General features: G+C 46.2%; 1 protein-coding gene across 1 annotated transcript in view; it reads right to left on the bottom strand.

The window, feature by feature from the left end:
• PLXNA4 (plexin A4) overlaps positions 1 to 24668 on the bottom strand; it is a 497799-nt gene that overhangs the window by 105389 nt on the left and 367742 nt on the right. Inside the window, exons 4-8 of the mRNA XM_007953478.2 lie at positions 23326 to 23426; positions 7232 to 7355; positions 6411 to 6564; positions 4549 to 4648; positions 1478 to 1592 (exon numbers count right to left, since the gene is read on the bottom strand). Of these exons, the coding sequence (XP_007951669.1) occupies positions 1478 to 1592; positions 4549 to 4648; positions 6411 to 6564; positions 7232 to 7355; positions 23326 to 23426 (594 nt within the window). The remainder of the gene's footprint in view (positions 1 to 1477; positions 1593 to 4548; positions 4649 to 6410; positions 6565 to 7231; positions 7356 to 23325; positions 23427 to 24668) is intronic.

Raw genomic sequence — 24668 nt, 5'->3', positions numbered from 1 at the left:
AGCATATTTGTATGTTCTATAAGAATGTCCAGGTATATACTAGACTGACAAGGGACAAAGTTGTGGTGACTTCTTGGCCACAGGCAGTACCCAGAGGGACATCAAGCTCAATTGGCATACTGCATAAAAACATTGTTCCACATCCTACTTCTGATGAGTAGCAACTGGGATCTTAAAAGTTTGCAAGTGGCCATCTAGATGCAACAATGGGTCTCTCCTCATCCAAAACAAAGAAGAATGAAGAACACCAAATATGTATGGAAACAATTAGTCCAAGGGACTGGTAGACCATGCAATCCTCAGCCTATGTGATCATGAGACCAGAAAAACTAGATGGTGCCCAGCTACCACTGTCAACCACTCAGAGGGGGATCTGTGGTAGGAGATCTTGGATAGAGTGGGAGAACAATGTGGAACAAAACTTGAAAATCATAAAATAAATAAATAAAAGACCAGATTTGCTAGTCTGATAGAGCCTAGTGAAACCCCTGAGACTATTGCCCCTAGCTACTCTTCAGGTCTGGAATGGAACTCACTCCTACGACTTCCAGCAAAAGAAAAGATCGGCATATGGGCTGAACATTTACATCAGGTAGATACACTCCTTGGAGACATCAATCATGGGAGAACAGAAGGGCAGTATACACACTGGGAGACTTCTTGGGGGCCAGGAGTGCATGGGAGGGAATGACACAGGAAAGAGGTGATGATGGGGAGGAGAGCTGTTATACTGTGGGGATTGCAGTCAGTGTCATGAGATAAAACGTGTATGAACTGCTGTATGGAAAACGATTTGCTCTGGAAACTTTCACCTAAATCACAATAAAAAACCATTTTTTAAAATACAAAAATAATGCTATTAAGAGGATGAATCATTTTCAAGACTAAGAATGAAAATGAAGGGGGAATGGAAATACCACATCATATCAACAGACCTAACCTGAGCTCAATGATTCTCAAACTTGAACTCTCATCACAATCGTCTGGATGAAGGCACAGATGGCTGAGTCCTGCACTCAATGGTTCCAATTCTGGTGGTCTTAGTAGAGCGTAAGAGTGTCCGTTTCCAGCAAGTTTTCCAGGGATGGTGATGCTGCTGATCTGGGAGCCCCACCTTGAGGGTCCCTGCTCTCCTTTTTACTAACTTGTTCCTTTGATCTTAATTCTTCTCTATGGACATCTTGCTTGTACTTACAACGGTTTTTAGGACACACACGCACACACACACACATGCATGCATCTCTCTGGAATTATTTTAGGACTTACCTGGCATGTGAAGGATCTTCCAGCATGGAATGGCCCAGAATGCACCTGGGCACATCTCTGTGACAACCTCAAAGGCTAACCCAGAATCAGTGCAAGGCTTTGCCTGCTTATTGCTTTCATGAAATTTGGTTTCTCTTCCTAGGAGAAGACCTGCCTTATGTCCCATGGCTACAGCCACCTGGCATCCACTGCTCTAGCTCTGGGGACCTACCTCTGGCAGCTTCACACGGCCTTCCTGGAAGGAGCACGTCTTGGGATCATGGGTGCAGATGTGTCGGTATTTACACCAGTGGCAGCGGTATGGGCTCTCCACACAGGACAGGCATCTGACACACAGGAAGAAAAGGCACAGCTCTGGAACCTGGGTGAGCCCAAACTAGAGGGCCTTATATCTCCAGAGTCTAGCAAGATATTTCTAACAGCAAGAGAAAACACCTGCAAACATCAGTGCTTGGGAAGAGCAGACCCTGCATAAACCTATCTTCTTTTCTCTCTGGGAAGTGAGCAGTCCCTGGTCTCCACCCCCTCATACATGGTGCTGACAGCTCTTTCCCCAAGGACCTCATCAGCTCCTCCTCCAGGTCCGAAGGATGGCACCCTCCTTTGCTGAAGAGAGGTGTGATAAGATCTGGAGCATCAGGGGTTGTACAGAAGGCTAGTAAAGATTGGGACAAACAAGTTGGGATTTAACTCAATCTGACTCTAGGTTCTCAGCTCCAAGGACCCATCTGGACCCACCCTGGCCAAGGAAGCTCCTAGGCTGCTCTTTTATACACAGGGCTCCTCCATAACTGGAAATTCCTACCTGTATCCTTTGTCCCCAAAAAGCAAAGACAACTTTCTAAAAGCTCTTGTTGCTTAAGAGGAGATCGTGGGTTGTATAAAGAGTTAAGATGCATTGGTGATTTGAGTCTACTGAGCGGTGCCTCAGACAAAAGGCCTGGCAATCTACTTCCAAAAATTTAGCCACCGGAAACTCTACAGAGCATAGTTCTACTGTGACACACATGGGGTCACCATAAATAAGAGTCAACTCCTAAAAACTGTTTAGAAACCCAACATTTCCCTTCTTTGTAAAGCCCAAATGCCTGGCATGCAGGCTGAGCCCTTCCTGGTTCACCACACTGTTTCCACCCATGTGCTTGGTGCTTCAGGCTGGAACAGGCCATGCCCTTCCACATGCTGCTCCTCCCCTTGGGTACCACTTTTCCCTCCTCCCCCTGGCCAGCTCCTCCTCTTTCTTTGGTCATACTGATCTCCTCTCCCACTGATCTCTGTGTCCCTATCTCAGCACTGGCCAGGCTGCATTACATTTCATCAACTGGACTGCCCAGTTCTTCTGCTAGTCTAAGAGGCCATGGACTCTTGAGGGCAAGGATTGAGTCTTCGAATGTTATGGATTTGGGAATCCCCCTTGTCTAAAGAGGAACACTGCCTTGAACATGGTGGTATCACTGTTAGCTGTTGCTGAGTTGACTTCTGACTCATGGTGACCCCACATACAGCAGAATGAAATGCTGTCCAGTCCTGCACCATTGCCATTGGTCGGTGACAGATCCGACCCTTGTGCTCCATAAGGTTCTCACTGGCTGGTTTTCAGAAATAAATCACCAGGCCTTTCTTCTTAGTCCAACTTAGTCTGAAAGCTCTGCTGAAACCTGTCCAACATCATAGCAATGCAGAAGCTTTCACAGACAGATGAATGGTCACCACACACGAAGTGCATTGTCTGGGAATCAAACTCAGGTCTCCCACACAGAAGGTAAGAATTCTACTGTTGAACCACCACTGGCCCCACTTGCACTTGGTAGATGCTTAACACCATTTCATTGACCGAAGGGAAGCTTCACACGTGTTTTCACCTATCTCCTCTGCTTCCTAGAAGGACAAGGGGGGAATGAGGGATGAGGCCTTCAGGTTGGAAAGCCAAGGGCAGCTCTATGGCCAGAAGAGAAAGGGAATCCCAGGATGAGGAAACTTGCTTTTGGACAGGAAACCTGGTTGCCTCCAACTTGGGGCTCCAAAGAAAGCCAAGTACTGAATCACAGCTGCCATAACCACATAGATAGACTATAACCCCACCCCAGCCTTGAGCCCCCAAATGATTTTGGTCAAGTCAGCTAGACCATCCTTCATGGAGAGGTAACACAACAGCATGTTAACATAAGCAGGGCTTTTCAAGATCAAGTCCTCTGGTTTTCAAACTGTGCTTGATGGAACCCTAGTTGGGTGTTTGAACTGCTGAACAACCCAACATGATTCCCTTCTTCTGAAGAGTAAAGCCCAAAGCATGGCCATGCTGGAGAGGTGTGGGGTTCCTAGAGACTGGGGACCCCCAACCATCAGCCAGGATAGCTCCTACTTCCATCTATTTTGCATATCAAGATTCCAGACATAATTTTAGTTCATCTCCAATCTGGCCAAACTCTTATCATTTATAGATGAAGTACTACTATAGTGTGCACAGTGAGCTAGAACTATGGGCCAGATGAGGTTCTAGAAGCTTCACTTAAAACAGCTCTACTGGAGGCTCACAGTGTCATGCGGGGCCAATGGGCTGACATGCAGGCATTGACCAGGACACTGTCCCAGTAGTGTCAGCTCAGGGGCCCTTGCTGTGTATTTTGGATGCCGTCCCTGGAAGGAAGGTGAGTACCCCATTTCACAGAGGAAGCTCAGCAGGTTTCCCAGCTAGTCTGACTCTATAGCCCAAGCCTTGGCCCTTCGTGCCTTCCCTGGGGTAGTGACACTTAAGTGACACAGAGTGAGAGCCAGTCTTCCTGACCCTCCCCATCTAGAGCCTCCCACCCCTAACCCATGCCCCTCAGCCTCCCTGAATCCCCACAGCCTGGGTCCAAGCCCTGCTCACAAGAACATCCAGCTCAGCTGTGAGACCACCTGGCCTCCCCTGGACTTGTGGGGGTCTCTCCCTCCTTGCTTCCTCCTCTGCTCTGTACTTCAGATGGAAGGCTAAAGGTGGTGGGGAACTGAATCATTTCAGAGAGATTTATATCTGAGAAGATGTGTGGGCAAGGGGTCTGGAGACCTCACCTCAGACCCTCTCTCTGTTCACTCTTTCTCTGCTCTTCCCATTAGCACTGTGGGTACCAGAGCAGAGGGCCCTCTCCTCCCGGAGTGAAGGAGGCTTCCTCATGGAGCTTCTGGATGGAGATTCCTTGAGGACCATTGTGATATCTTTTCTCTGGATGGAAGATCAAGAACCCACTCCTCCCCAACCTTGACCATAGAGGTAGGGCTCCTAGTGAGGCTGGAGGCACTTACGAGTTGTGGACACTGCAGTTGTAGAAGACAAAGCTGGTGCTGGCAAAGGTCATGCCCGTCTCCTTGGACTTGAGCTGCAGCTGGACGACATGGTGGTCCCCTGTGGGGCAGAACCAGTTGAGGTGAGAGGGGGCACAGCCAGTCACGATCCCACTGAGAGGAATGCTCCCTGAAACAGGGGGGCCTGTCCCTGCAGGTGTGCTCAGCTCTAAGAGGGCCTGACTCTGCAGGGCCAAGGCCCTGGACACTCCAGAGCAGCTGCAGAAAGGACATGCTAGTTTTGTCCTTCTCCACATTTTATCTAGTGCATCTCCATATTTTCTCACCTTATCCCATGTACACACACTCACACACTCATATGTACACTCATACACATACACACATTCACATTCAGTCACACACTCAAACACAGATACTCATACACACACTGAAACACATAAACACACTTATACAAACAAAAGTACACTCACGCACACAACTCAAACACACTCATGCACATATTCAAACATGCACATATACCAACAGTCATGCACACAAAAACATAGACACATCCGCACATCCACACATTCAAACACACACACTCACATAAACACATACACTCAAACACACTCAAACACACACATACACACATCTCACACACACATATACATCACACACACCCATACACACACTTAAACACACATGCATGTATCACACTCGTACACACACTTAAACACACACACATACACAAACACACTCATACACATACCCACATACACACTCACAGTCATACACACAAACACACTAATTCAAACACATGTGCACACACTGATATGCACATGTATGCACACTCACATCCCCACAAACACACCCACATACACACTCACATACACATAAACACACTCACTCCCACACATATGTACACGCTCATGCACATACACACACATACATACTCACACACACAATCACACCCCCATGCACATTCACAGTTGTACACATACATACACTCACACACATGTGCACACTCACACATATGTGCACACACTCACATGCACATTCACAAAAACTCATACAGTGATTAGTCTGACCTGTAGACTTAGTGACTCTACCACAAAGTGCCCGTGAGGCCTTGCATGCACGTGCATGTGCCCCCAGGCTTATTGCCCACCTCTGCAAAGATGCCCTGTGCTGACGCCTCCTCCTCTGGTTGGCTCAGGGCTCTGGAAGGCAGAAGTCCCTGTGTCCTCAGCTGGCGCCAGGGAGGAGCTGGAGTCCATGTTTAATTCACAGCCCTGACCCCCGGCCCCATTTCCAGCCCCAGCTCTGCCTTCCCTGAGAGCCTCATTAATCAATCAGCTTCAAACCAATGTGACGAGGCCAAATGGGAGGGACAACATGGAATCAATCTGCCTGGGCCAGGCCTGTCCCACACATGCTAAACTGTCCACCCTGTCCTTTCCTACATAGCTGGCCATGGACAACAGAGATTTGGGGCCCTGATGACATCTGGTACCCCTTTCCTGCTCCTGACCCACTTCCCCTTGTTGCCCTCCTGGCCAGCCCTCACTCCAGCCCAGGTTCTGACCTTACCCTGCCACTCTGAGGATGCCCTGGCCTTGCCCTCCACCCTCTACTCTGCAGCTGTGCCTCACTTTACGATGGGGTTCATTTTTGAAAGCTGACATGGGGCTGAGATAGAAGGCTGGCCACCATCCACTCCAAGGGCAGTTGGGGGATATATCACCCCGTCTTCCTGCAACATACCCACAGCCCACAGCCCTTCTGGGGCCTCCCCGCCATAGACTGCCTCAGACTCCACAACCACCAGGAGTCCTTCTCAGCATTGGAGGAGGCTTGCCAGGCAACATTGCCCAGCTGCTCACCATTCTCTGTGATGATGCGGGGCACCTCCCTGGCTGCTGGGGAGTAGCATTGGATCTGATTGCCCACCACCAGGCCATCCATCTCTGAAAGGTCCTCAAAGGTGCAGTTGACTCCGGCTGACAGCTCTGGGACATTGTATGTCTCCAGGACCAGCTGTGAACAGGCAGGCAGGGGGAGGGAGTGGAGGATGGAGAGATGGAAAGGGAGGATATGGATTAAAGGGAGAGAAAGAGAGGTCAGAGAAAAGGTAAAGAGACAGGACAATTAGACATGATATTAACACAGGGAAGGCAAGACCCATCTTATTACAAGGGCGGTTTATACATGGTGGTGGAAAGTGAAGAGACAAAAGAAACGTCATCTAGAATCTGAATGGACTTGGCCCTAGGAAACATGAATGTGTAAGGAATTTGGGAGCAGGAACACTGGGCAGAATTGAGGTGCTGGTGATCAAACACATCCTCTGTTATTCCCAATTTTGGAGCAATGGCAATACCAACCACCAATTGCCCTCTGTAAGACTTGGACCCCTTTCTTAACTCTGTCTCATTCTGCATGAATATACCTTTCTCATTTTAAGAACAAAGACAGCTTTTGTCAAATTCAGTATTAAGGTTTCCCTGTCTTTTCACTCACCATGCATATTGTCTCTTTTGGTTCTCTCTCCCATGGACATTAATTCTTGAATATCCCCAGACCTTGCTCCAGAGGTGGTGCTCTTGCTGACCAGGCCCAGTGTCTTGTGGAGCCTTGGACTGAGGCTCTGCGTGGTGGGGATACAGTTTCCCTGCATCCCTAGCCCCAACTCCATGACCCTTACCAGAACGTTGTACTGAGAGACGGAGATGTTGTTGGGATGGACCGTCAGTCGGACACATTGCTTCATCTCGGAGGCAAACCTGCGGGGCTCCCTGGAGCGTTCGCATCGTTCCTTCCGGGTGCACCTGGAAAGACAGAACCCTGGTTATCCAGGAGAAGGGCCCTTTTCCAGGAAGAGGCCCGACTCTGAGCTCAGACATGTCCATCTCAGACCTGTCAACCAGGTTGGACCTTCCCCATGCCTGGTTTTCCTCCACTAGGTCCCAACTAGAAAAGTGCAGTAATTCCAATCACCTGCTGTGCTCAGTGCAGAAACTTGAGAGTCATCCTAAACTCATCACTGATAAACAGAGTGCTGAATACTTTTCTAGTCTACTCTTCCTCCCCAGTCAGTCTCCATCCTTGCCACCCTCCTCCCTTCCTTAGGCAAACTAAGATTTGTTCTTTCCATAAAGATAATGTACCCTTTCAAGCTTCCTTGTCTTTGTAGATGCCGTTTCTTCTGTCTCGACTGCCCTCTCTCCATTTTTCCACCTGATCAGCTCTTAGCTATCCTTCCAGACATGGGTCAACCATCATGCACCTGTGAAACTTCCCACCACAACCAGGCAGAATTATGAGCCTCTTCACCGTCCCATAGCACTTTGGTTTCTTACAGCCTAGAACTTGCCTGGCTATAAGGCAATCATTGGGCTAAATGCAGTCCTCTCCTACCACGTATGAGCTCCTCAAAGGAAGGAACTATGCCTCATTCATTTTTGAGTCCCCTGTCTCTCTCATGTCCCACCAGACAGAGGTAGATGTGAGTAGGTGGGAGGGCAGAAAGGAAGGCTCAAGAGAGCATAGTGCAGAAGTTCAGAGGATGGATTGATTTGGGATTTGTTGGATTGGTACGTGACAATTACTACATAGGATCTGCTATTACTATTTCATGTTTTGTGTTGTACAAGGTGCACTATATCACAGTAGGCCAGATCCAATATGGTTTGTGAACTTATGGTCCAAACTGATGAGGGCTTATGAAAGATGTCCATAGGAACATGGCTATCGTCAACCATCCAAATAAGTTCTCAGGGAAGACATTCATGCTCTGAAGTTGGAGCCTGGCCTATGTGTGTCTTATAGTGGAAGTCTACTGCACAGCAGTAGCTGAGTTCCAGGGAACAGTATTCAACCCATGTTAGATAAGTCGTGTGGACATGGAACTTCACTGAGTTGTCATTATTACAGAACTCTGGATGGCCAATTCTGCTATTTGGTGAGGTGCAGCAGGGTCCTCATATGAGATTCCGGGACTTCACTCCTGAGTGGCCGATCTCTTCTGATTAACAAGAAGTGAGTTTGCAGAGGAAGGGGGAAGCCAGGAACTATTTTTAGGACAGAGGGAACACTGAGCAAAGAGCCCAGTGGAGAACACAGCTGCCAAAAATGTGCAGCCTACATGGGAAGGAGTTAATGGAGAGAGCCTGGCTGCCTCAGGAAACAGACTGATGTGGTGTGGGGAGAGAAGTGGGGAAGAAGGTACCTGGACACCTGACTCAGATCTTGGGATAACTCTTAGGCCCAGAGAAGAGCTGTGGGGAAGGGTGGGCTAACAGAGGGGTGTTTGAGAGGGGGATTTAGCAAAGTGAAAAATCACTGAAGGCTGTGGACTAAAGCTGCCCCTCTGAAGGTGAAGAAGAGGGAGGCATACAGTCACAAAGGAGGACCTCAGAGTAAATTGGGTGGGTAACGCAAGAGAAAAAGACAATCCTAAAAAATACATTCAAAGCTGTAAGTTACTGAGTAAGGAGTAAGCAGCCCTGGTAGCACAGTGGTTAAGCATTAGGTTCCTAAACAAAGGGTTGGCAGTTCAAATCCGCCAGTGACTCTGCTAGAAATCTGCTCTCGTAAAGATGAACCAAAAGAAATCTAAACCCTTTGCTGTCATGTAAATTCTAACTCATAGCAACCCTATGGGACAAAGTAGAAATGCTCTATAGGGTTTCTAAGACTGTAAATCTTTACAGAAGCAGACTGCCTCATCTCTCTCCTGAACTTTCATATAGCAACAAAGCGCTTAACCACTGCACTACCAGGGCTCTCTTTCCCATAAAGGTTATTGTTATTGTTAGGTGCTGTTGGGTCAGCTCCAGCTCAGAATGATCTGTACAACAGAACAAAACACTGCCCAGTTGTGTGCCATCCTCACAATCTTTCCTATACTTGAGCCCATCATTGCAGCCACCCTGTCAATCCATCTTGTTGAGGAACTTCCCCTTTTTTGCTTACCAAGCATGATACCTTTCTCCAGGGAATGGTGCCTTCTAACAACATGATCAAAGTAGGGGAGATGAAGTCTGGCCATTCTCACTTCCAAGGAGCATTCTGGCTGCACTTCTTCCAGGACAGAACTATTCATTCTTCTGGTAGTCCATGGTACTCTCAGCATTCTTCACCGACACCGTTATTCAAAGGCATCAACTCTTCTTCAGTCTTCTTTATTCATTGTCCAGCTTTCACATGCATGTGAGGCAATTGAGAATACCATGGCTTGGGTCAGGCACACCTTAGTTTTCCAAAAGACATCTTTGCTGTTCAGCACTTCAAAGAGGTCTTTTGCAGCAGATTTGCCCAGTGCAATATGACATCTGGTTTCTTGAATGCTGCTTCCATGGGTGTTGATTGTGGGTCCAAGTAAAATGAAATCCATGACAACTTTAACCTTTTCTCCATTTATCATGATTTTGCTTATTGGTCCAGTTGTGAGGAATTTTGTTTTCTTTATGTTGAGGTAGAATCCATACTGCAGACTGTAGTCTTTGATCTTCATCAGAAAGTGCTTCAAATCTTCACTTTCAGGAAGGAAGGTTGTGTCATCTACATATTGCAAGTTGTTAATGAGTCTCTCTCCAATCCTATTGCCATGTTCTTCTTCATATAGTCCAGCTTCTTAGATTATTTGCTTGGCATACAGATTGAATAAGTATGGTGAAAGGATATAGCCCTGATGCTCACCCTTCCTGATTTTAAACCATGCAATATCCCCTTATTCTGTTTGAACGACAGCCTCTTGTGGTCTATGTACAGGTTCCTCACGAGTGCAATTAAGTGCTCTGCAATTCCCATTCTTCTCAATGTTATCCATAATTTTTTATGATACACACAGACAGATGTCTTTGCATAGCCAGTAAGACACAAGTAAACATCTTTCTGGTATTCTTTGCTTTCGGCCAAGATCCATCTGACATCAGCAATGATGTTCCTTGTTCCATATTCTCATCTGAATCTGGCTTGAATTCCTGTCAATATACTGTGTAATCCTAAGCAAAATTTTACTTGCCTGTGATATTAATGATATTGTTTGATAATTTCCACATTCTGTGGTATCACCTTTCTTTGGAATGGGCACCAATATGGATCTCTTCCAGTTGGTTGGCCAGATAGCTGTCTTCTCAATTTTCTGGCATAAATTAGCAAGCATCTCCAGAGTTTCATCCATAAAGATTACAGCCTAGAAAACTTTCTGGGATCTCTATGAGTTGGAACTGACTCTATGGCACCCAAAACCAAACCAAACTCACTGCTGTCAAGTCAAACCCAACTCCTAGCGGCCCCTCCTTGGGTTTCTGAGGCAGTATCACTACCAAAGATTGCCCAACCTTCCTTCCCAGGAGTGGCTGGTGGGTTTGAACCACCAGCCTTCTGGTTAGCAGTCGGCCCCCAATAACAACAAATTATTGAGTGCTTACTAGACACTATGACAAGGGGTTACACTTTTTTCATTTAGTCTCCCAACCATGCTCTGACATAGGTGTCATTTGAAACTCCACCTTGTAGATTATGAAACTGAGAGAAGAGTGGTTAAGTAAGTTGTCCAAGGTCACCAGCTACTTTGGAAGGACACTGGAGCTTGCACTCTTGACCATGGGACTCTACCTCTGTGAAGCTTCTAGATTGGACAGACAAGGATAGACAGAAATCATTTCCCCTTACATACATGACTGCACTTTAAAATTCCCTTTCTCAAATCTTCTTTTTTAAAGGATCCCTAGTAGCACAATGGTGAAATACCTGGCTGCTAATCAAAAGGGCAGTGGTTCAAACCCATCAGCTCCATGGGAGAAAAGACTTGATGACCTGTTCCCATAAAGATTACAACCTATAAGTCCCTATGGAGCAGTTCTACTCTTCATATGGGATCCTTATGTGTTGGAATTGACTCTAGGGAACTCCACAACAACAATCTTCTTCCATTGGCTAAATCACTATTTTGTCATTTCACTCTGAAGCCCTTTGAGTATTATTGTGACTTTGGGACAAAAATAAATTCTCCAGGACCTTTCTAGGAAACCCCATCCTAGGCCATCAAAGGCCAGAGAGGAGGTTGATCATCTGCATGGCACTCCTCGCTGCTCTAGCTGACTGATGGCAGCAAGAGTGTCTGCCTCAAAGTACTAGAAGTTAATTCCCCAGACGAGCTCCTCTGTGAGGACTCTATTACCTGCAGCCATTAAGCTAATGTTATGGACTTTTCCAGGGTGTCTGCTCTGACATCGCTATTAATAGGTTATTATGTCCATTAAAGCAAACCCAGTGAGCTGCATAGGCTTAAATTATTCACCAACTCCCCAACTTTGAAGTTCCTGTTTCCAAGAGCAATCAGGAGGCCTGACAAGTGCCTTTGATTAAATTAAGAAGAGAGGGGAAAAATTAAGACGAAAGGGAGTGTTTCCAGGACAAACTCACCTGCAGTTACCAAACAAGCATGCAGAGAGAGAAGAGAGACTCCAAAGACACTTGTTTGGGGGCTTCCAGGGCAAGGTGGACTTGCATTGTTTGCTGCTTCTGAAGTTCATGTGGCTACATCTCCTCCAAGGGAGCTTTGGAATGCAGTGGTTAAGTGCTTGCCAGCTAATGGAATGGTCAGTACTTCAAACCCACCAGCTGCTCCACAGGAGAAAAATGTGGCAGTCTGCTTCTGTAAAGATCTAAATCCTTGGAAACACTATGGGACAGTTCTACTGTGTCCTATAGGGTCCCTATGAGTAGGAATTGACTCAACTGCAACAGTTTTTTTGTTTTTTGGGGGGGAGGGGGAAGGCACATATCCAGAGAGCTCCAAACCAATTATTCTGAGCCTCCCCCCACATCTAGGTCTAATCTGGGAAGGCACCTATAGCTCACAATTTTAAGCATCCGATCTAACTATTCATCTGCACATTGCATGCTGTTAATGAGTCTTCCTCCAATCCTGATGTTGCATTCCTCTTTACATAGTTCAGTTCTTGGATTATTTGCTCAACACACAGATTGAATAAATATGGTGAAAGGATACAACCCTGACACATACTTTCCTGATTTTAAACCATGCAATATCCCCTTGTGCTGTTTGAATGACTGCCTCTTCTTCGATGTATGGGTTCCTCATGAATATAATTAAGCATTCTGGAATTCCCATTCTTAGCAACATTATCCATAAATTGTTATTATCCACACAGTCGAATGCCTTTGCATACTCAATAAGACACAAGTAAACATCTTTCTGATATTCTCTGTTTTCAGCCAAGAGCCAGTTAACATCAGCTATAATATCCCTCATTCCACGTCCTCTTCTGAACCCAGCTTGAATTTCTGGAATTTCCCTGTCATTATACTGCTGTGACCATTTTTTAATTATCTTCAGCATAATTAATTATCTTCAGCATAATTTTACTTACATGTGATATTAATGATATTATTTGACAATTTCCAAATTCCACTGGATTACTTTTCTTTGGAATAGGCATGAATATGGATATCTTCCAGTAAGTGGCTCAAGTAGCTGTCTTTCAAATTTCTTGGTATGGATGGGTGCCTACTTCCAGCATTGCCTCCATTGTTGAAATATCACCATTGGTATTTTGTCAGTTCCTGGAGCCCTGTTTTTTGCCAATTCCTTCAGTACAGCTTGGACTTCTCTCAACATCACTGGTTCTTGATCATATGCTACCTCCTGAAATCGTTGAACATCAACCAATTATTTTTGGTGTAGTGACTCCATGTATTCCTTCCATCTTATTTGATGCTTCCTGTGTTGTTCAATATTTTGCCCACAGAGTCCTGCAATATTGCATTTTGAGGCTTATTCAGCTCTTTCAGCTTAAGCTTCATGAACAGCTTATGATATCCAGATGACACCACCTTGCTTACTGAAAGTGAAGAGGACTTGAAACACTTACTGATGAAGATCAAAGACTGTACAGCCTTCAGTGTGGATTACATCTCAATATAAAGAAAACAAAAATCCACACAACTGGTCTAATAAGCAACATTATGATGAATGAAGAAAATATTGAAGGTGTTAAGGATTTCATTTTACTTGGAATCACAATTAACACTCATGGAAAAAGTAGTCAAGAAACCAAATTATCTATTGCACTGGGCAAATTTGTGCAAAAGACCTCTTCAATGTGTTAAAAGCAAAGCTGTCACTTGGAGGACCAAGGTGTACCTGACTCAAGCCATGGTATTTTCAAATGTCTCATATGCATGCGAAAGCTGGACAATGAATAAGGAAGACTGAAGAAGAATCAATGGATTTGAATTGTGCTGTTGGGGGCATAATATTGAGCGTGCCATGAACTGTTAGAAGAATGAACAGATCTGTCTTGGAGGAAGTACAGCCAGAATGTCCCTTACAAATGAGGATAGCAAGACTTCATCTCATGTACTTTGGACATGTTTCTGGAGGGAGACGAGTTCCTGGAGAAGGACATCATGCTTGGTAAAGTGGAAGGTCAGCAAAAAGGAGGAAGACCCTCAAGGAGATGGACTGACACAGTGGTTGTAACAATGGACTCAAACATAGCAACAATCGTGAGAATGATGCAGGGCTGTACACAGGGTAGCAATGAGTAGGAACTGACTTGAGGGCACCTAACAACAATAACACAATCTAACTATGTAATCTTGGGCAAATTATTTAACCTCTTGGTGCCTCAGTTTTATTATCTATAAAATGGGACAATATACCACAACTGCCATTGACTCAATTCCATCTCATGGTGAACACCATGTGTTGCAGACTAGAATTGCACTTAGGGAAATCATTGTAATGGAGCCCTGACAGATGGCACAGTGGTTTAATCACTTAGCTACTAACCAAAAGGTTGGCAGTTGGAATCCACCCAATGCTTCTGATTGGTGGGGGGACACCTGGTGATCTGCTTCTGTAAAGATTACAGCCAAAAAAATCCCTATGAGGCAGTCCTACTCAGCCATATGGGGTTGCCATGAGTTGGAATCAACTCAGTGGTACCCAACAACACCTAATAGAGTTATTATCAGTATTAAATGGGATTATGTGAGTAAAGCATTTAGAACAGCCCCTATCTCCTAGTAAGTGCCTGATAAATATTAGCTACTGATATAATCCTGAAGAGTCCTGGTGGTGTAGTGCTTACATGTTCAACCGCTAATCGAAGGGTCTGCAGTTTGAACCAGCCACTTCATAGAAGAAAGATGTGGCAGTCTGGTTCTACAAAGTAGATTAGAGTCTTGGAAACACTACGGGACAGTGCTACTCTGTCCTATAGGGTTGCTATGAGTTGATATCAGCTCAGTGGTAACTGGTGGGTATTATCCCATCCCCTCTCTGCCTTCCTCATCCAACCCCTCAAAGCTGCAGCTGAAACAGAGGCTCAGGTTTTCTCTTGGATTTGGACCCTTGGGGCAAATCAAAGACAATGATAGAAGTGGCTGTAGTGGTTTTCTTATTGATCTGAGATGGGGAGTCCCAGAGGGTGGGAAGAGGAAAGAAGAAAAGAATGGTCTAAGTTGCTCTGCTTTCTTAGCAACTGTCAAAGGGTATTGAGAACTCAGATATCTTAGTGGAAAGTCAACTTTAAGGTCAGTACCAGGGATGCCTTTGACATTTTGACTATCTCAGAGTCCATGAGGGTGGAGGCCCAGATATCCAACAGCATAGACAATTGACCTTCAATGTGATGGGATAATGGAGGAGGAGGATGAATTCCTTCTGATTCCTCATGGGGTCTGTCAAAGTCATGGCCTTCTGATTTCCTAGAACTATGATTCCGCACTCACCCAGGCAAGAGCTGGGAAAGGTACAGATAGTTCATTCATGCCTGTCAGGGGGCTGCCTTAGAAATTTACTTCAAAGGAGCTCCAGAGCCTTCCTCGAGCCTTTCCCTCAGCTCCACTGTAGGACCCTCCTCTAGGCAGAAGGAAGATCTGGCTCCATCCATTTTCCAGGTAGGAAAACTGGGGCTCATATGGACTCACAATGTGTATGCCATGTTTCTTAGAGGCAAGGATGGCAGAACTTGGATTTACTTACTGAACACATCATCAGGAAAGACCAATCACTAGAAAAGGACATCATGTTTGGTGAATCAGAAGTTAGTGACCATGAGGGAAACCTTCAATGCAATGCATTGATACAATAGCCACAACAATGGGTTCAATCATCCCAAAGGTCATGAGGATGGCATAAGACCAGACAATGTTTTGTCCTGCTGTATGTACAGCTGCCACGAGTACAAGCCAATTCAGTGACAACTAAAACAGACACATGCGACTCTGAGTTTTCAGAAATGCTACCATTATGGACATCCCTGTTCTGAAACACGGACTGATAGCTGGACATAAGGAAGCAGGCAATAGAAGACACACCGGGCCCCAGAGTCTTCTCCTCTGACCACCTTACCTCATTCCACTTCTCTGCAGTTAGCCCTTCCAGCCCCAAGATGAGAGGTGAAAACAGCTCTTGGGAAGAAAGGCCTGGGCCTTCAGAAGGGTTATTATTCAAGCCAGTGGTTCCAATGAGATTATCCTCTCTAATGAAGCAGCTACCTCTGCCCTCCCCTAAGCCTGAACTTTCACTGCTGGAGAATTCCCAGCCAAGTGGAAAATTAGAAAGGAGAGGAATGGAGGAAAGAAGGGGGTGAGGGAGAGAGAAAGAAGTGGTGATTAAGTTCCCTAGAAATTAATTTCCTAAGAACAGTGAATAGAAATATTAACTCCCAGTGCTGCTGTCAGGGCAAACAAATTTCAATATGGAACTGTGGTGACCTGGGAGTCCTACTGGAGCATGCCTCAAAGATAGAGGGGTCATTTCTGGTCTATTCCCTGGCACTCTGGCATTGGCATTGGTGCACCAGCCTTGCTTCTTCTCCCCACAAATGACCCCCAATGTTTCACAGTTCATGTGCTCATGGCCTGGGTTTAAAGTGTACCATTTGGGGAATCTGTTCACAGAACATGAGGACCCAGAAACAAGGGGGTGGGAGATATCACAAGGAGCCTGATAGAAAAGCTAAATGAACATGGAACACCTACATTAGTAGGAGAACGGAGAGGCTTTTTGGTCATTGTCTCCAATCTAGGACTTCTGGTGAGGGAAGAGATGGGGCTTTCTAATATCCTTACACTTGCTTTCTGGAATGCCCACAGAAATATGCAGTTATGGATGTGTGGCTTGGGGAACACAGAATGAATAGTAAAGGATAACTTTCTAGGCAGATGGTTGTGAAAGAAGTTTCTCATGTGACAAGGGTGGACCAAGTGAGGGCTTGCATGCTGCTATGATGCTAAATAGGGTTCAGTAGAGCTTCTGGACTAAGACAGACTAAGAAGAAAAGCCTGGAGATCTATATCCTAAAAGTCAGCCAATGAAAACCCTATGGATCACAACGGTCTGAGCTGCAAATGTTAATGGGGATGGTACATGACCAGGGAGCTCTTTGGTCAGTTGTCATAAGTCAAGGTTGACTCCACAGTTGCTAACAGCAACAACAGACCAGAGAAGACCTTTCTGTGCCAGGATTGACAACAGAATCCAGGGAAGGACACCATGGCCTCGTGGAAGTCTAAATATTTAAGTTGTCCTTGGGTAAACCTGAAGACAGGAAGGCAGAAATTATACTATAAATTACCCTCTACCATCAGCTGTTGCAACTTAACCCACCATCCCTTTGCCATCTTTCAAGATCTATAAAGCCAACTTGATGACCTCCTGATGTCGGATTTGTCCATACCTCCTGGTCCTCACTCAGTGGATGAAGTAGGTCACTGAGGCAGGAAGAGACCACAGGACTCCACAAGAATCAGCAGGTGAAGAGAGACAGAGGATGAAGAACCTTCCTGGGCTCATGTGGCCACCACATGGTCTTGCCCCATCACACTCCTTTCACACAATGGGCTTGACTGCCTGCAGGGAAAGGCCATGCTCTGCCCTGGGTCGCATGATGGATTCTTGTTTTGGCTTCCTTCTGTCCATATCTCAAATGAATGATCTGATTAATATACAGCTTGTTGTTGTTGTTATGTACCATTGAGTTGTACCCGATTCATAGCGACCCCTTTTTGGGTTTCCGAGACAGTATCACTATGGAAGTAGTTTGCCCCATCTTCCTTCTGAGGAGTGGCTGGTGGGTTTGAACCGCCAGCCTTCTGGTTAGCAGTCAAGTGCCTTAGGCACTATGCTACAAGCTTAAGTGGTAGGAAAAAGGATCATGGAGAGGTTCTTTCATTTCAGGAAGCAAACCTACATTTAACAGTGGCCAAAAGAGACAGGGAAGTGGGCTGACTCTCTTCTCATCAGTAAGTGGCACTATTTGGATCTATCTATTTCTATAAAGTTGAGGAGAGGTTAAGGAAGAAGAGGTGGGAGAGGAGTAGGAGTGGAGATAGAGAGAAGAGGAGGAGAGAAGGAGGAGAAGGGGGTGGGGAGAAAGCAAAGCACCTCAGGACAGCTGAATCCATTTGTGTTATAATCCCGCCAACAACAAGGAGGATGGTACTTCTTACACGTCACCCATTCCCACAATTGCTCTGGTTGATTCTTCTCAGCTCACACACTACACTGCACCCATTATGATCTCTTGCTCCAGCAGGGGTGGTGTAGGGGAGCCCTTTGCTCTGTGTAAGCCAGTCCCCTCCATCTTCTCCAGCCCAGTGTGGCAGGACTGAGGCAAAGGTGTGAATGGTGGTCTCTGTGTGCCCTGGCTTCATGCCTTTGAGGACCTCAGCTCCCTAGGGGAGCCATTAGACTGGGAGGGACATTCAAAGTTACTGTAGAGTGCGAGGCATTTCCAGTTCATATGAGAAGATGGCACTGCCAGACTTGAAGCTGTTCTGAGGATGCCTTCAGGGGCATCAGTGGGGAGCGTGGGGTAGATAAGATGGCTTGGAAATCAGGAGGATTGATAAATGGGCTCAGACCTCCAGGGGAGTCCACCGGAAGAGTCCATGTTGGTGGCCTCTAGGTACATAGAGCCCACCCCAGAGATGTCACAGGGAGGTAAGGCAGGGCTCCAGCAGACCCCCCGGGGCCTTCAAGGGAACAGGAATTCCAGAAGGAACCTGTAGCTCAGGGTCAGGGACTGGAAGGGGCCCCGGGACTGACAAATGTGCTTTCCTGCCCTAAACCTCTGTCTACAGCTCAGCCTCTGGGGACACCAGGTCAAAGCCATCATGAAGCAAAGTCAACGTCCAGCTTCTCTATCAATCCCATGGCAGGCGAAGCTTGGAGAGTTGAAACTTCTTGTAATAAGAAAAAAAAAAAAAAAGATTCCTTGGTTCTTTCCTGGAAGAAGTAAGGCTTGCAGTGCAAAGAGCCTGGGGAGAGACCATTGGCTTATCAAGTTAGGATTAAGTAGCCCTTGGGAGAAGGTTAAAGGAAATTGTAAAACAAGGCTATGGACTGTGCAAGTAAGAAGCAAAGAAGGGCTTTTGGAATCAGCATGTGCTTCATCAAGAGCTCACTCAGCAATGGCTTATGGGGCAACATGTTTTCTCTGCACTTTCCCAGGTGGCAGGTGGGCAGCAGAGGCTCAGAGGCTGGAGATGCTACCTAATGGTGTGGCTGTTGGAGGTGCCCAAAGGGAGGAACATTCTCCAACAGTGGCTTTGTATCAGCTACCCAGCCACATATCTCTGGCCTGGGGAGAAGAAGAGGGTAAGAAGGCATGGAGGAGGCCTTGGGGTAGACCCATGGCCTTCAAGTACATAGACAGGATCACCAGGGCTCCTCTCCAGTACGGAGCACCTACTGTGTCCCAGGCACACCCCTCAAACATTGTGGCTCAAAGATGGCTCTTCTTATCACCAATTGATAGTAGAGGAAACAGAACCCAGCCTGGGTCTTAGCTTTAACCCAGCCCTTCTGTTCAGGGAAGGAGCTCTGGTGGCCCAGTGGTTAAGCACTCAGTTGCTAACCAAAAGGCCAGTAGTTTGAACCCACCAGCCACATTGTGGGAGAAAGGTGTGGCAATCTGCTTCCATAAAGATTCACAGCCTTGGACACCCTGTGGGGAAGCTCTCCTCTGTCCTTTAGGGTTGCTATGAGTCGGAATCGACTTGATGGCAGTGTTTCTTTTCCCCTGCTCTGGGAGGCAGTGCCTCTCCTTTCATTCTCTCCTTGACAGAAACTCCGCAAAGAAGAAAAGAAATGAATCCTGCAAAGCAGCCTGTGCCAAACCCCTGCAGGCCAGGGCATCCTTCCAATAGCAGAAATCTGGAAAGAGGAAGGGTCACCAGGGGCTAAGAGAGAGACTTTATAAAGCCAATCTTATCTTTTCCCTGTCGATGTCTTGGGTTACATGAGCCTCCCAGGAGTGACGTGGGTGACTTTTCTTAAGCAAGGTAACGTCTGGGCCAATCGATGCGGCTGGTCTGCAGGGCAGGATCCTGTTACCTTCTGGGTCTCAGATAGGATTCTCTGGCTGGGCATGGAGCCACAGGGTGGGAGGGAGGGAGGGACTGGCCTGCCAAGCCTGGGCATGGGGCCCCAGAACAGGAGACAGCTGTGCAAGGACTAAGGCAGGCTCATGCACCCTGGGACAGAGGCTTGTTTTCACTTACACCCAGGTCGGATAGGAAGGGCAGGCATGAGGGGAATGGCCTGGAAGAAAGATTCAAGACTGGTGTCCAGTAAATACCTGGGGTTGTTGAAGCTGTTGCTGCCATTAGAAATGGGCAAAAAAGCAACTGGGGGACCCTGGTGCTACTGGGCTGGCAGGTGAGTGCTTCATGACAATGGAGGGTGAGTAACAGCAAGGAGGGCTTAAATGACATGAGCATTCCTTATGCATGTCCGGTCTGCAATCTACCTGTGACCTGGCTGGGACAAATAGGCCATTCAGCACCAGAGCCACCAGGTTTTAGGGGCCCACCCTCCAACTGTTGATGCCCCTTCCCATCTCTCTCTCACACACCTCTTCTGCTTCCTTCTCTCCCCATAATGTTCCCACCACCTCACTCCTTACAACCAGAGGAAGAGTTGGCCTAAGCAACTGAGAAAACATCCCTCTCCTGACACCTCTCAGAATCCTTTTTCTGATGCCCTCTTGCCCTAGTTTTCCAGAGAGTCAGGTGTGTCTTGCTCTTCAACATTCAGTACAGGAGTATTCTCGGGGGGCCCCAGAAACACACAGATTCTAGGGCACACACACCCCATCCCCATCCCTAGGAGTCCCGGGGTGGTACAAACATTGACCATGCTTGGCTGCTAACTAAAACGGTACAGGTTCAAGTCCACTCAGAGGTATCATGGAAGAAAGGCCTAATGATCTATTTCTGAAAACAAGCCACTGGAAACCCTGTGGAGCACAGTTCTATTTTGACGTGTATGGGATTGCCATGATTTAGAGTCAAGTCAGTGGCAATTGGTTTCCCCATCCTTGGGTAAAAGTCCAGGTTCCTGAGAAGCTCAGGGCAGAGATTATCTAACGTAGCCACCTCCATGTCCCTGCACAGTGTCTGGCACACAGGGAACAGGCTGGTCTGGCGACTCTATGGGCCAGTCTGAGTCTATGGACATCACACTCCCCAAGGCAGTTCCTGGGAACTGAGGCCCCTCAAGGTAAGTATGCTGTCCCCTGTCTTCAGTTTTCTCCCTCTCTCCTGCTTGGCCCACTTCCTTATGTCAATCCAAGCTCTGCATGTCCAGTTTGCACTCATTTAAATGAAAGAAAGAGCTTGTGCTTGTCTTGAATTGAACTCGAGGAGCCAAGAAAGAAACTCCCACTGGAAATCATTGGGAAGGAGCATGAGAGAACTTTCTGGATGATGGAAATGTTTTACATCTTTACAAGGTGTGGATTACATGGGTGTTTGCATTTGTCAAAACTTTGAATGTATGACACTTAGGATTTGTGCTTCTCATTGTATGTAAATTAAAAAAATTCTATCTTCCTTAAAAACATGTTAGAACACAATGACCATATGACCCAACAATTCCACTTCTAGTTACATATTCGAAAGACAAAAACAGGGACTTAAACAAGTACATGGCCATGCATGTTCAGAGCAGCACAATTCACAATAGCCAAAAGGTGGAAATAGCTCAAATATCTGTCAAGAGATGAACGATAGACAAATTTTAGTATAGCCATGCAATGGAGCATTATTCAACCATCAAAAGGAATGAAGTGCCGACACATGCTACAACAAGGATGAATCTTGAAAATGTTATGCTGAGTGAGAGAAGCCAGACACAAAAAATCAAAATGCAGTGTAGTCATCACTATATGAGTCCATTTATGTCAAATATCCAGAACAGAGAAATCCATAGAGAGAAAGTAGATTGATGGCTGCCCAGGGCTCTAGAGAGATGGGAGAAACTGCTTAATGGTACAGGGTTTCCTTTTGGGGTGATGAAAATGTCTTGGGACTAGATAGAGATGGTTGTTGTACAACACTGTGAATGTACTGAATGCCACTGAAATGTTCGCTTTGAAATGGCTCATTTTATTTTATGTGAATTTCACCTCAATGAAAAATTTTAAAAGGTAGGCATGAAAAAGAATCAAAACATATCTCCATGTATCTATCTATAGATATAATTTTAGATGAGCTAGAGACATACTCATCTTGCCCACTTTTGGGGTTAGGTGGTCCTTGTTGGCAATTAACTCTGAGAGGGAGGACAGATTATGTTGTTGCAGATAGGCAGGCACCACCAGCAGCAGCATGCTCATCATCTCTGCACTGGGTACCAGGTCCAGGGAGCAATGCTACACAGCCCTGCTTTCTGAGAGCTGGTACTTACTAAGGGCCGGTATGGCCATGGGCACACACAAGCAAGATATGTCAGCTGAGATAAGATAGGTGGGAAGGCCAAGGGGAAACGCCATCAGAACTCCTAGGTACCAGTTAGAAGAAGGCAATTCTAGGCGAGGACCCCCAGGAAGAGAAGAATGCAATTACAATAGAACCATCTGGAAGATCAATAGGGATCAGTGAAAGTCCCAGGAGGCTCTTTGTCCTTCCCCAACCTTGTCTGGATTCCTACCCCCCAACTTTCCCTGTGTACAGCATCCCCAGCCCACAATGCACTTTTACCCATACAACTCATTCAGTTTCCCTCCCCCATATCTGGGCTGATGGCCTGGGCCAAGTGTCCCACTCCACAGTTCATTACTTACTGACCATTTGCCCCCACTGCAGTGCCCACACCCTCTTACCCACTTCTGAGAATAAAATGGAGCCAGCACACCAGAGAAAACATAGCACAAATGCCCAGACCCTGGGACCATGCTGCTGGTCCAAAAACCCCATGCCCAGGAGGCTCTGACAGCCAGTGATGAAGGTCAAGACAGCAGAAGGAAGGGTCTCAGTGCTAACACTTGAATTGTACACCTCAAGGGCCAGAAAGTTGTGTGGGGATATTGAAAGGGTATGCTAACTTGACACTGAATCTCTAAGTGGAAATGATTGAGTGACCCATATGATCCTTGGAGGAAAAGCCAATGCCTTTTTCCTTGTGTTTAGTCCCAGAAAGTCAGTCCACAGTCAGGAAAACCAGGAATCTCTCTCCCTTCAGCCCTTCAGGGTAGATTTATCCAGTGTGACATCCATATCCTGTCCCATCAGCATTCTCAGATGGCCATGCCCTGATATGTTTTATGGGAATTTGGTGACTTAAAGAGAAGTCACAAATAACAAGAGAAAGGAGATAAATTTCAAATGGTAAAGGAAGAAAGAGTAAGGAAATACAGGTAAGGAAGGAGCTATCAAAAGGAAGAAGGTGATGATTGAGAAGAAGAAGAGGAGGCAGAGCTCAGAGGGTGTGGGGGGCAGGAGGACACTGACTGCATACTGAGTACTCACGTGTTGTGGAGCACACACCAGCCGCAGTGGGGATCACCGGAGCCCAGGCACTCGCTACAGCTCCTGTACTGACTGCAGGATTCCACCGGGACTCTGGTCAGCTAGGACAAGATGACAAGGGAGAGAGTGTCACACCTTTGCAGAACACCCAGTAGTTCAACAAAAAGTGATGTGTATAATTATCTAGTGCTATTGTAACAGAAATACCACAAGTGGGTGGCTTTAACATACAGAAATTTATTTCCTCACAATTTAGGCTAAAAGTCTGAACTAAGTATGCCAGCTTTAGGGGAAGGCTTTCTCTGTTCTGGGGAAATATCTTTGCATAAAATTTCATAACCCTGGCATGTCTTGGTTCCTTGGTGATCTCCAAGTGGCATCTTTCTTTCTTTGTGCTTGTTTCTCTCTGTGTCTAAGAAGCTGTTTTTATATTTCAAAAGATATTAGGTTTGGAGGAGGATCCAAGATGGCACACTAGATAGATATACAGTCCAGACTCTGTACAGAAAAGACTTGAGAAACCAAGTAGGACAGATACAGTTGGCAATCCTGGAACCCAGAGCTTCAAAGGAAAGAATAAAGAAGTAGATCAAATACCAATTAGAGGAAGAGACTGAACAAAAAAGTGAACAAGGAGGTATATGGAGCAGTGAATTGCACACTAGCATGGCCTCACCATTTTGAATGCAAGCAGCATTCCAATCAGGTCAAGAACCAGATAAGTAGCTCCACTTCACCAGGACTGTGCCAGCATCCATACTTGTGATCAATGACCAGAAAATTGGGAATGAGCAACCCTACGTAGCTATATCTGTCATACCTGCTGCTCCACCTCCTGGACAAATGGCACCACTTGTTCAGGCACTACTGGATCGATGACAGAGGACAACCAAAACTCACCAGCCTGCCCTCAGCTGCTCTACATGACCAGTGATCAGAGGCTCATGCCCACACTCCCACTCAGTAGCAAATCCACCCAGTCACAGGTGGTGAATGCCCCAGTGCTGCCAAACTAGTGACCATGGTAGCATGCCTGCCCCATTGCCCAGATATATTAAAACAAAATAACACCAGAAGAAAAAAAAAGGGGGAAAGCAAACAAATATACAATCAACAAACAAATACAATATTATCACAATGCTTTGGAGACTGCAGACAACTTCAAATCAGAAGTGTGAGTGTGCACTCATGCACGTGCACACACACCCACACACCAGGATAAGATATATTGAGCAAGTGACCAAAATTCAGAACTAGAAAATATTCCTGGGGAAGAAATGCTATTTGATCTATCTGATAAAGAATTTAAAAGAATTATATTTAGGTACCTTCAATGGATTGAG

Source organism: Orycteropus afer, unplaced genomic scaffold (assembly GCF_000298275.1).
Source record: "Orycteropus afer afer isolate SDZICR_OR568_19922 unplaced genomic scaffold, OryAfe1.0 scaffold00397, whole genome shotgun sequence".
Classification (NCBI taxonomy): Eukaryota; Metazoa; Chordata; class Mammalia; order Tubulidentata; family Orycteropodidae; genus Orycteropus; species Orycteropus afer.
The sequence above is the reverse complement of the archived record's forward strand: the minus strand, read 5'-3'. Positions and strand labels throughout refer to the sequence as shown.